Source organism: Pomacea canaliculata, linkage group LG7, assembly GCF_003073045.1.
Source record: "Pomacea canaliculata isolate SZHN2017 linkage group LG7, ASM307304v1, whole genome shotgun sequence".
Classification (NCBI taxonomy): domain Eukaryota; kingdom Metazoa; phylum Mollusca; class Gastropoda; order Architaenioglossa; family Ampullariidae; genus Pomacea; species Pomacea canaliculata.
The window spans coordinates 21,365,403-21,377,630 of record NC_037596.1 but is presented as its reverse complement, the minus strand read 5'-3'; the positions used below and the strand labels follow the sequence as shown (position 1 = coordinate 21,377,630).

General features: G+C 37.4%; 2 protein-coding genes across 3 annotated transcripts in view; one reads left to right on the top strand and one right to left on the bottom strand.

Moving 5' to 3' along the window:
• Positions 1-12,228, bottom strand: part of LOC112567528 — a 245,769-nt gene that overhangs the window by 188,830 nt on the left and 44,711 nt on the right. The gene's annotated exons all lie outside the window — the stretch shown is intronic.
• Positions 2,288-9,980, top strand: LOC112568987. 2 transcript variants are annotated; one of them, XM_025246610.1, is made up of 10 exons: positions 2,288-2,374; positions 2,593-2,727; positions 3,125-3,445; positions 7,079-7,209; positions 7,669-7,816; positions 8,045-8,203; positions 8,293-8,475; positions 8,761-8,919; positions 9,249-9,344; positions 9,703-9,980. In XM_025246610.1, exons 2-10 carry the CDS (start codon positions 2,670-2,672, stop codon positions 9,753-9,755), a joined length of 1,308 nt encoding a protein of 435 aa, XP_025102395.1. In that variant the 5' UTR covers positions 2,288-2,374; positions 2,593-2,669; the 3' UTR covers positions 9,756-9,980. The 2 variants fall into 2 exon arrangements, with proteins under 2 accessions (XP_025102395.1, XP_025102394.1); XM_025246609.1 differs by having other exon boundaries at positions 8,039-8,203.

The following is a 12,228-nucleotide window of genomic DNA, read 5'->3' as shown; positions in this document are numbered from 1 at the left end:
ACTATGATTACAATTCATTTTCTGGCAAACATGTGTTGCCACCACTTCAACATGGCGGCTGAAGCAGCCAGCAAGAACTGATGACGTCACGTGAAAACGCCCACTGTGGATTTTTATGAGATAATTAGGATTACAAGAGTCGTTCAAAAAGTTTTAATCCTTATTGAAAAAGAAGAGCCAAGGCAAAACAATGTTCCTGAGGTAACACACTACCACATGATAAAATTAGAAAAAAAGGGATTTCTGTTTTGATGTGTACGTGAGGCACATACAAAGGTAAAGTGTAGTATTATCTCTTAATAAGCAGTTTCGAATAATCTGTCAATAAAACATAACAGCAAGTTCTCCATTAACACTGTGTGCAAACAGACACACTCATAGATAATAACAATAAATGAACTAAACAAGAATTTAACTTTGACAACTAAAGAAAGCATAGTATCCCGTTTGATCCGAGAATAATACTAAATTCAAAAATGGAATAAAAAAGTAAAATATTCACGACCATGAGACACAACAGTAAGTAGAAAACTACAGGTTGTCAAGTCTCCAGTAGTGTCACACTGTACACAACACAGTGACAGTGAGTTAAATCAATAAACTGATTTGTAATTAGACAAAAACAATATGTAAATTATTTAACTTCTACTGACTCTACTTCTAACAAAGGCTATAATATTTGTATTAACTAAGAACGCTTCGTGTCATTAGCTAAGGTCCCTCGGGTTCAAAGTTCGTAAGTGTACAGAATACTGAGCATCAAACACTTGTCACAACCAAACAGAAACATGATAGCTAAGTTAAATCATGTTGTTGTCCCTAAACTCAACTTCAGTGTTTCCTATGAACAAGTGTGGAACTTCTTCTGACTGAAGATAGAAGAGAGAAGGTGAGGCTGGCACGTGGTCGCATCCCTAGACAAGACCTTTTTAAATCAAGTTTGAAATACTCATGGAGCGCGCTATGGAGCAGCCCCCCTCTCCATCTGCTGCTAGCAGTGAGACAGCCAGTGGAGTGGAGCAGTGCAGCTGCATATCATCAACATGAGAAACCTTGATTGATGAGAAACCTTGCAAACATTTGTAAAGTGTTTAATTGCTATCAGGTTATGACGACGGTCGGCCTACACAGTCGAGCAAACAACAAAGGATAAACAAACAATAGACTTTAGTAATCATTGCTTGCCAAGTAATTTCAGATGATCCCACAATGATTGCTGGTGACGAGGGCGCTATATGTATATAATGTGCATGTGTTGGAGTGCGTGCGTGTGTTTTCTGTGAGTTTGTGTGATATCTATACGAAACAGACTTCAATAAGTTTGACCGGATTTCTGCCTTCTCTTTGTCTTTCTCACGTATGATATGTTGTGAACAAATCCTTGTATAACAAAGGCCATTTCCGCAATAACCAAACATATCACAAAATCTGTGCATTTAATGGGTTAGACAAAAACTTCCTACTATTTAATTATGTTGTTATTGTTAATGTATGGAGTGTAAGGAAAAGTAGGGAAACATCCGCTGCTTGTCACACCGCCAGGCTACATCCGTCCGTCCGTCCGTCCGTCCGTCCGTCCGTCCGTCCGTCCGTCTGTTCCCACATACATTCCTAGGCTGATATTTATTGAATTAATCCTTAGAAAAAACCAACACCTCCAACTTTACAATGGCTGTTCCTTGGATCCCCAAGCAGTAGACCTTTGTTATCTCAGCTCATTTGAGACATTAATAAAGTCTCTTAAGTCCAATTATTATCATTGAAATAGGCAACTGCTTCTGGAATAAAGAGACCCCGTACATGCCTCATATCTTTTACACATCAGTTATATTACGATTGTGATATGATGTTATATTCTACACAATAACTGTTGTAGGGATTTCACTTGCTTTACTAAGCATGTTCGTTGAAGATATTATTTTTTTAAGAAAGTGTCTAGCTGAAAAGTTTAAATTTTATTCATATGACCTTTGCCGTAATTTTTGTTTTCTAGTCTTCAGCGCAAGATCAAGCTACTTACACGTCTGAGTGTGCATTTTTAATTTTATTTTTTATGTTTATTATTATAATCTGTCTGACTGTTTTTGAGGTCTTGTCAAAGTACTTGCCATATGGCGGTTGTGGGGGCGATTGTGGTAGTGGTAATGATATGATAACAATAGATGAGGACAAAACAAAGGCGTCTCTCTCACATATATATATAATGAACTTTGACCTGTGGGATCTTTTTAAATTAAGTTTCCTGGTCGAGGGCTGAGTTCAGCCACACTTACAATGTTACTGACTGCAGGCTGTCAGACTCTCTGATCCATAATCAACTGTCAAGAAGTGTCAGTTGGATAATATAGCATGTGATATTGCACAGAGAGTAAAGGTGAGGCACAAATAATACAATTTATACAATTACAGTAATTTCTGGAATTCTAAGGCGTTGACGGCGATGTTGGTGACAAGTTCGTCTGTTATATATATATAGATGTGTAAGTGGGTGTGAGTGAGAGAGAGAGAGAGAAAGAGCAAAGAAGAGCCAACTTATAGCCGCAAATAGCCGTAAAATTGTTTATTATTTGGTATATTATTTTTTTGCTACAGACATCGGAATTAGCTAGGACTAAGACTGTTTGTGTGTGTTGCCACCCTGTACTGCATCTGGCCGGTCACGTGATGTGATGGCGGGTCTTCTGCTGGGACTGGGTGTCCTGCTCTGTGCGGGGTGCGGGACTTCAGGTAACATTGGGTGAGCTACGTTAGTCATGGGTGCATGTATCATTTAATTCTGTGATCAGTAAGGTAGCTAATCATGTCTAACGTACAGCTGAACTTTTATGAATATACAGTCACACTAAGTAATAAATACAAATGTTGTCGGATATTCAATGAAGCTGTACATCAACCACGCTCAGAATTCCTTTTCTTAAAGGAGCTTAAAGCAATGGCTTTAGGTCCGAGAAACAGACATACAGAGACAAACAGACTTAAATACCCAACAAAAACCGACACATTACTGAACATACCTTTTGTCACTCAACTTTTTATTCATTCTGTAATATCCTACAAATCAATGCTACATCTGCTGAATTGTCTGTCAGCTGTTAGAGTTCTTTCATTACATCATGCTGCTCAGGAATCCGAATAATCAACTGTAACAACAACAAGGTAGAAATATTTGAAGACTCACCTGCTCCAGTCACGTGTGGAGACATCACCAGTACAGCCGATGTTGTTTGGCGACTAAAAAATGGATTAATTATCGGAGAATGTAAAGCTGACGGTACCTGTAGTCCTGGTGCTGCCTTATACAACGATTACAGACTCACCAGATCACCGCAGTCCACGGAGAGTCAGCTGACCCTTGTCCCTGATTACCGACGTCACGCGGGTGTGACGGTCACGTGTCAGGACAGAGGGGGTAGCTCCACAGCCTCCTGTACTCTCGTCATCAGACGTAAGTCAACGTTCGTTTTCTTGTTTTTTTTGTTTTTGTTTTGTTTTTGTTTTGTTTTTGTTTTTTGTTTTTGTTTTTTTTTTTTTGTTTGTTACTTCTTTGTTTTAGTAATGCTTGACTTGTAACCTCTGGAATAGGTTGTGCAATGTAATGCACAGTTTTTGTAAACCACAGCTCTATCTAAGTTTGAATTCTAGTATATATGTAACTCATTAGGTATCTCATAGAAAAATCTGGAAAAAACAAGTTTTCTAAAATGTTTATATTTTGTGATACATTACTGGGCTGGTGTGCACAAGCGAACTTAAACATGAACTTAAGCTTAAGTTGGCTGACTCAACTTTAAGTACAGTAACTCGGTGTTTACAAGACAACTCAAGTCCGCTAAGTACAAAATTTCTTACTCAACTTTAAGACTGCCCTCCCCCAGGTATAAACCCTTACTTAACTGAGTCGGGCGACTTAAGTGAGCACATTTCTGATTTCTTCGTGTGAAGAGTGACAGAAGATGGCAGCGAGACGACTGTGCTTTACAATGATGATAAGAAGACATTTGAGGAGGGAACGTGTGTTTCGTGACAGACACAATCCTTTTGACCTGTATGATCCGTGATATAGCCCTAGTTGCTGGCACGGCATAAAACACAAACAATGTGACCTGTATGACGACGTTGAACTCTACGCTCGATTCCGCTTTCGGCGAGTCGATATCATGTACCTGTGCGATTTAATACAGGAGGACATCGACCTCCCTGGCTTTTAAATTTGACCATTTTTTAAAATTTTGGGCCCATTCCCGTTTTTGCTCTCCACGAGCACTGATGGCAACTGCTATGTCTTTCCACAGCTGATTTTTTTCTTTGCGGTCAATACATAAACAAAACATAACAAAAACTACCGCACACATCAATTTACATAAATAGATCAACAAACATATCTCTGACAATCTACACAAATCTTTCCTCCATCTCATCATGCCCTACCCTATGAAAGGACCAACTGACGCTAGTAACAGTATAGGTTGTAGTGGTTTGTCTTTTAGTTGTAGCCTACACAAATACGATAGCTTTCAACATACATCAATAAATAACACATATTTCAGGCAGTTCGCACATTTCAACTGTACACTGAACTTATACTTATCTATACATTTATGACATTAGCTACATCTGAGGCATAGCTCACCCATATATTATCTTCACGTATACAAATACCAAATCAGGGAAGGAAAACATGTCTATTCACACACATTTTCAAGTAGGTATAGGGTATCCAGACTACGAGGAGACATAAGGGATACATGATTATTTACAGATACATAACAATATATGTATACATAACTAACAAGCAATATTTTACAATATACCAACATAAAAAACAAACATATACACATAAATTAACAAACATTTTAAGAATACATACATCTGCCCAGAGAAGCCACACAAATAAAGCAATCATCATAGAATGCACCTTGGAGCCCATGTGTCATAGGATGACAGCACAATATTAATGTATATCAAGACATATGTAGTTTTTGATAATCAAGATCATATATATGTATTTAGTCAGTATTTAGTTTAGTTAACAAGTTGTTCATAGGATAGCCAGTGTTTAGCAAACTTTTCTTCGGTTAATTCTAAACATGCATTAAATTTTTCAATTCAATATCTGTGTTTCAATATTTGGATATAGGGTTCTAACTGGGGGATAACTTTTTTAAATCTACAAGAATATATGTATGCTTTTGCCAGCAATAAAATTAAATCAAGTGCAATATCTGTCTCAAAGTTATTATTGCATCCAAATAAAATCAAATGTTCACTAAAAGTTATCTTAGGAGCATTTGCACATTTGTCTAATATACATGCAATTTTGTAAGTTTTTCCCAAAAAAAAATTAACAAATTTACACTTCCAAAAAAATATGCTGAATATTTTCTTTATCATCTCTGCAAAGGCTGCAGACATCATCCTCTTCTAGTCCCATGTGGAATAATATTACTCTTGTCGCCCAGATTCTATGTAACACTCTGATTTGAAGCCGTTTTAATTTAATATCTTTTATATTAGCCATTGCTTTAAATATAACATGCCAATCAACATTTCTATTTATCCTTTTATCCCAGTGAAAGCAACAGTTTGGTATACATGCGTTAGATAATATTTTATCATAATATGGTCTTGCTCCTTTCTGTATTGTTAGAATTATTCTTAGAGTTTTGTTTGTGTCATATGTAGAAGGAGATAAATCTGTTTTATTCCTTCTATTTAAGTTTATGTATGTTTTTATGGCCTTTATGCAACCATTAAAAGAGACAAAGTCAATGTTAACATCATATTTATTTTTAACAGCTTGATATGATAGAAAGTTTCCTCTTTCATTTGTCAAGTGTTTGAGTATACATCTTTCTCCACCCATCTTCTATATAGAATTGGCTTATTCCCAATTGTTATTCTATCGTTACAAAAGATAGGTTCTGACAAAATTTCATGTTTATCACACACTATATTCTCCAAAAATCCTGTATGCTTTTAGTATATCCATCCAGAAGCTTTTTGCATTAATATACATGTGTGCAAACTGCAGGGCCCAGTTTGTCAAAATAACTATTATTTTATGTGTAGACAGAAGATTTTTTTTTCCAGTTGTGGTTACTTTTTCTATTTTCTGCAGCCATGATAATTTTAACGCATTCATATAAGTTTTAACATCAGGTATGCCCATGCTCCAGCTGGATATTTTTCTATTAATATATCATTTTTCCATTCCATACAAACCTAAAGATAGATTCTGTATGTCAATTATACAAAGTCTGAGGGTTAGGTAGTAGTAACAAAGTGTACTAGTTTTGATAAAATTAAGGACTTATAAGTATTGCTACTCTCCCTAATGGAGTTAATTAACTGTCTATTTTTGTACAACATTCTTATTTTAGCAAGCTTGCTATCGTAGTTTAATTTTATACAGTCTTTTACGTAGGTCTTTTTTTTTTTTTTGATATTGTTTCCATTTTTTCAGGCAAAATACCTCAATCTCAAAAGATAGTATCGTGGTTGAAAAGACTGAACAAGACAAACATAAAGCGTAACACACGAACAAAGCGATTGTTGATTTGGCTTTTGTCTATAAATAGCCAGTGACGCGAGAGAATTCCCGGCAATTCCGAAAAGGACAAGAGGTCACTGTCTTGACCCATTTCTTAACTAAGCAAGCTGAGGTCCGTTGTGCACACCGATGAGAATTCTCGCCAGCTGCGAACTCAGCTGAGTAAAGTTTGCGGTTAAGTCGGCCAACTTAAGTAAGAAATTTAAGTTCGCTTGTGCACATCAGCCCAGGTGTCTGTTGTGCTACTATAGTAAGATATATACAAATCAAAACAGTTTGAGTTCAAATCACATTATAAAGTGTAGATGAGTTGGTGTGTACTTGCGTTTTGTTTCTGTTGTACTCTGTGTTCATATTTAAAAGTATTTATAGTGCATTTGTTGGCTTAAATGGATTTACAATAAACTGTCATGATAAAAAGATGACAACACAAGTTTATAATCACACGACATCGGTCATCGGGAGAAGGAACCAATCTTGAAAGAAGAGATAAATTGGTTGTAAACCTTACTGTTGACTATATTACAGGTCACTCTGAGCTCAGTGAGTGTCACGTGACCACCAACCCTGTGGACTGGACTGTGTCAGGTTCATGTCGTGTACAACAAGCTTTCTCCTCTGACAACAACTACAGCTGCAGCTGGAGACTAAACGATGGAGTGATACAACTTATTATATTTTGAATTAACTAGTATATTAATTTTATTAGAGAATCAACTTTCTTGCACATTTCCTATAAAGGAATTTTTTAGAGCGCTAAAACAAACCATTTCTCATCTAAAATCTTCTGGAGATGGAGCTGGACAAGATAATGTTATAAAATGTTGCTTATGTCAATATAAATGTTGGCTTTTTAAAATTTCGGTATTAACATTAAGAACACCCTTTTCACACATTTGATGCACACAGTTTTTAAAGGTTTTATTGATTACTTAATAATATTGTCTAGGTCTGTACATAGTGTTTACTAATAATAAATGTTAATGGTTACATTTATCTATGTACTTTCAACACGCTCACCCATTATGACACTGACATGAGCAAGCTCCTCCCTCTTTACACTTGTTTGTTATGTTTACTAAGCATGCTTTTCTTATGTTTTCTGTTCTTCGAAACAGCGAACTTTTGGAGGGTTTGAAAACAATCGTGTAAGGGTGAGGTGTTCATTCATCAATGCACCTTTGCCACGAGAGAATGGAGTCTACACCTACACCATTGCTGTCTTCCCCCCGCCTGTAGTTGCATTCTCAAAAACCATCAGAAAAGGTGAACATCGGTTTCTTCCAGGTTATCATCAGTTCAACATTCTGACTCTCTCCCTATTTAATAATCTCTGCCATCTGCCAGTTCATTTGACACCTGAGATTTAGTTGGTTTCTGTGTGTGTGACGGGGAACGAGAGATAACGTATGTCTGCAAGCTTTTCTGTATGTACATGATTTTATATTTTACTGTCAATGTACTACTTCTAATGGAATCCTGTGCTAGTTTCAGATCCCAATAAACTCATTGCTGTGCAAAGATCAGATTCTACCCGTAAACTATCGGACTACACAAAGTGGATCATCTCTGGCGTCATCACCGCTATCATCATCGCTCTTCTTATCGTTGTCAATTACTTTATCACCAGTCGACACAAGTACACACTTCCAGGTCAGGTTTTTTTAATTGTTATGTTGTTAATGTCAAACTTTTTAAACCTGAGAATCGATAAAATTTTTAATGAAATATTCTTTTGTTAGGATTATGGTACAACAAGAATTGGTTTAAACGAAATTACCCACAGACTAGTCTTGGTGAACACTCCGGTGAGACTTGCACCGCAGTTGACCAGTCTACAGGTCTTTCGGATCCTGTGTCTGCGTATGATTTGACCTCCCGTCAAGAAGACAGTGGACACACGGGGACAGGGCTTCGTCGTAAAGGTAACAACACATCCTTGAACATGTCGTACAGGTGATCTTACTCTGGGACACACAGACATGGAAATACATTTCGAATGTAACTTTACTGCAGATACACATTACACAGACTACACTCACATGGTAAATTTGCATACAATAAAGCATCAGTTTATCGTCTTCAATCGTACAAATTGCAAAACATCAATCTGTAGATTTGTCTAGGATGTATGATCAAAACTTCCATTTTTTTAAGTTGACAAGTCTCGTCATCACAACTATTTACCTGTACAACTTACTGTTAATTAGCTCACTTAGTGGCAAGAGAATTGCAACTGCACTTGGATTTAACTTCCCCTTCTGATAACCATGGTAACCAAGACATCCAGGTCAGAAACACGGTTGAGGATGGCGCAGCTACACACCTGACAGATGTCAACGTGTATGAGAACCTCCAGACACTTTCAGGTAAATACAAGTTGAAATATTTGTTAACACCTACCTGAGGGTGGATAGATACACCAACTACACAATGATTCTTAGGGAGGTATTGGTGTGAGAAAAACAAAGAGAGAGAGAGAGAGACGAACCCGGGATTTTAAATGGTTATTAACTTCGTCTGGTCAATCATTTTTGACAATGTTTAAAAATAAGAAATCTTCATTCTGGTTTGTTCAAGCATACAAAGCATAAAAAGTAAATACATAAACAGTATAGAAAAACACTTACTTTATTACAATAAATCCAAACTGATTGTGTATATCCAAGTTAGCTTGACAGCATTTGCATGTTACCAGACCAAACATACGACACAGCGCTTGCACCTGAGGAAGACCATCAGTACGCTGACCTCAAGGTGAAGGCTAGGGGTAAAGTCAAGGTCACACAAAGAGGTGAGCAGACAAACAGAAACAAATACAGAGAAAGACTAAAATCCTACATGCATACTAGTGTAACATGATTACAAACACAAAACCAAAATTACGAACACACCCAGACACACAAGAAAAACCTATTTACTGGGTAATAACATTTCAGATTTTTTTGCAAAACTTTGTTTGGCAGTCGGCATATCGCTCATATAACTAAAGGAAGTTTTCTAAAAGTGTCGTGACTCACCTTTTGACACTTTAACTTTTTCATTGTGTGTACCTTTAACATATTTACTATTTTTAATTTATAAAGCTTTTCAAACTTACCCTTTTCCAAATAGCACATTTTTTTTATTTTTCAATTTCTTTTTCTTTTTAGGTGTGCCGGATGGTGAGGACAGGGACAGCACCGTCTACAATAATGTTTTATGAGACCACAGAAGATAACCATTCTGAAAAAACATTATGCATATTCATTAACTTTATAACTTTGTCCATCTATTTACAAAACAAATTATTGTTAAAGAAGTTTGTCAGCAACTATCGAAGATGAACGAGAAGTGTTTAAAAATATTGACAGAGTTACTTTTTTTACAGCATTTAACCTTCTGGAAGAAACTAGTTCATGCTAATTGAACATTAGCAAGTTGTTTTTGATCATTCTATGTGCATTTGTTCAAGAAGAAAAAGTACATTTGCATAAAACCCGTCTACTTGTTTCAATGATGATAAGAGAGTGTTACAGTCACAGGATAGGGTGACATGAGGCTAAGAAGCGTGAGCGAGGGATAGAGATAAGGGAGAACACGTCAACTACAGTAATTCATTGCTTAGTTCAACTAATTAGAGAAATGAATCGTACACTAACTACTGGTGACGAGTGTACCAGTTATATATATGTTAGTGTGCGTGCATGTGTATGTTTTTTACAAAAAACTGTAATCTGTAAACTGTTGAACTGGTTCCGTTCATTGTGTTGTGAGGAAACGACTTTAATTGTTCCAAGATGCTGGCGAACTGTACTAGTCTGGTGTAACCGTGCTCAGAGTCGTGTGGACTGGTTCCTGGGTTTATCTGTTTCTGATATGTGTTGTTAATTTTTGTTTATATTGTCATTCTGTAGACTCTATGTACAACTGTTGTTTGAATTTAAACGAAGAATGCGCACGTTGTACCTCTGTGTGTGTGTGTGTATTTTATCTACATGGCACAGACTGTAACAAGTGGTATTGGACAAGTGAGTGCCATGTGTGACCGGATGTCTGCCATCTACTACTCTACCCACGTTATGCTAGTGGTTATGGTAACACTGTTCACAAAGGGTATCTCTCTCCTCTCTCTCTCTCATACATGCACACACATACCCACACACATAAGAAATGAACTTTGCCCTCTAGCATCTTTGCAGCTGCATGAACCACATTAGTACAAGTTCACCTTCTGGTCCATGCGATACACGTCTCTGTTCAGTCCCTTTCCACTGTTACTGACAGACCGACCCTTAGTGTCTTCACTTTCGCCTGCTCGCTGTGTAATAGACCGTGTGAATTGGATGTATCTTGCGTGTGATGTTACACTCATTTTCTTGAGAGCGGAACATGTTTTCTTTGTGTTACTGTGATAATCCAAAAAGTAAAGCTGCCATTGTATCAGCTGACAATCAACATGTAGGCTCGATCTCCAGCACGCAACAACAGATTTGAAATTCAGGTTCGTGCAAAATGCTTTATGATACGCTGAGAGAGAATATTATAACTGAGAACATTTTCTTAAAAACCCAAATTACCTTCTATGATTCGAAACTTATCGTGGGCATGGACAAAACAAATTTCATGATATACATTAAATTAATTTAAAGTACACGTGGTGGAAGACCTCCGAAGCAACCTGATGACTTGCAAGGCTAAGGTACTGACAATTGTATTTTGACCTAGTCTAAGACTATGAAAGTCTCCAGGTCCATTTCCCATCATCACCAGGATCATCTAAGACCTGGGTTAATTGGTGCTGGCTGGTGGCGCTGGTGGTATGCTGTGGAGCGCCATGTAAGGTAATGAACATAACATGTGTCTGGTGGGATTGGTGCTTGTATGTTATCTCTGAAAATATAAAAAAAAGTATACTGAAAATGGTGCTGTTCTCTCTCATTCACCTTAATATACACAACAATTTACCTACGCCTAGGTAGAGTTACCTGTAGGAAAGCTCCATGCCGAGTAATCTGAGTGTCCTCATACGATTGTGTCGCCGGGTCGAGTGGGGTTTGACGGAACCTCGAGGGTGTTTGGGCTGGAGGCAGCGGTTTTCCTCGTATGTCCGTGTCTGAATACAGCCAAGGTACATCAGTCTTTACAAACACAACATCTAGCCACAGGCTTGACACTCACACAGCTAAGAATTACATTTGCAATGAAAAACCTGTATGGATTGTGTAACCAATCCCATAGTGCCCACTGCGTTAACCTGTGACGTAGCGTGGATACCTGTGCCTGCTCTCCTCCCGGCGTGACTAGAGGCGTACCAGCTTCAGTTCCCTGCAAAATCTGGAGTGGTCAGCAGCTTTTATCAATAAATAGTAACAAAAAATCATCATCATCAAACATCATCATCATCAATCATCATCATCATCATATCATCATCTCATCATCATTATTGTCCTGCTCATGAAAAGCGACTGTATCATCGGAGTTAGGCATCGGTCGACTCACCATCTTCATCGAAGAGCCCCACGCGTGGTGCAATCCCGTTACGCTCGAGTTCAACCATAGAAACGCACCTTTTTAACTATATTTATATCAATATGCGTGTTTATTAGGATCGATACAGCACAGACATCGTCAAATTTTGTTTCGCATAGTCGAATTTATAGATATTAGAAGCAAATTGAGATTCGGTAAAAAAAAGT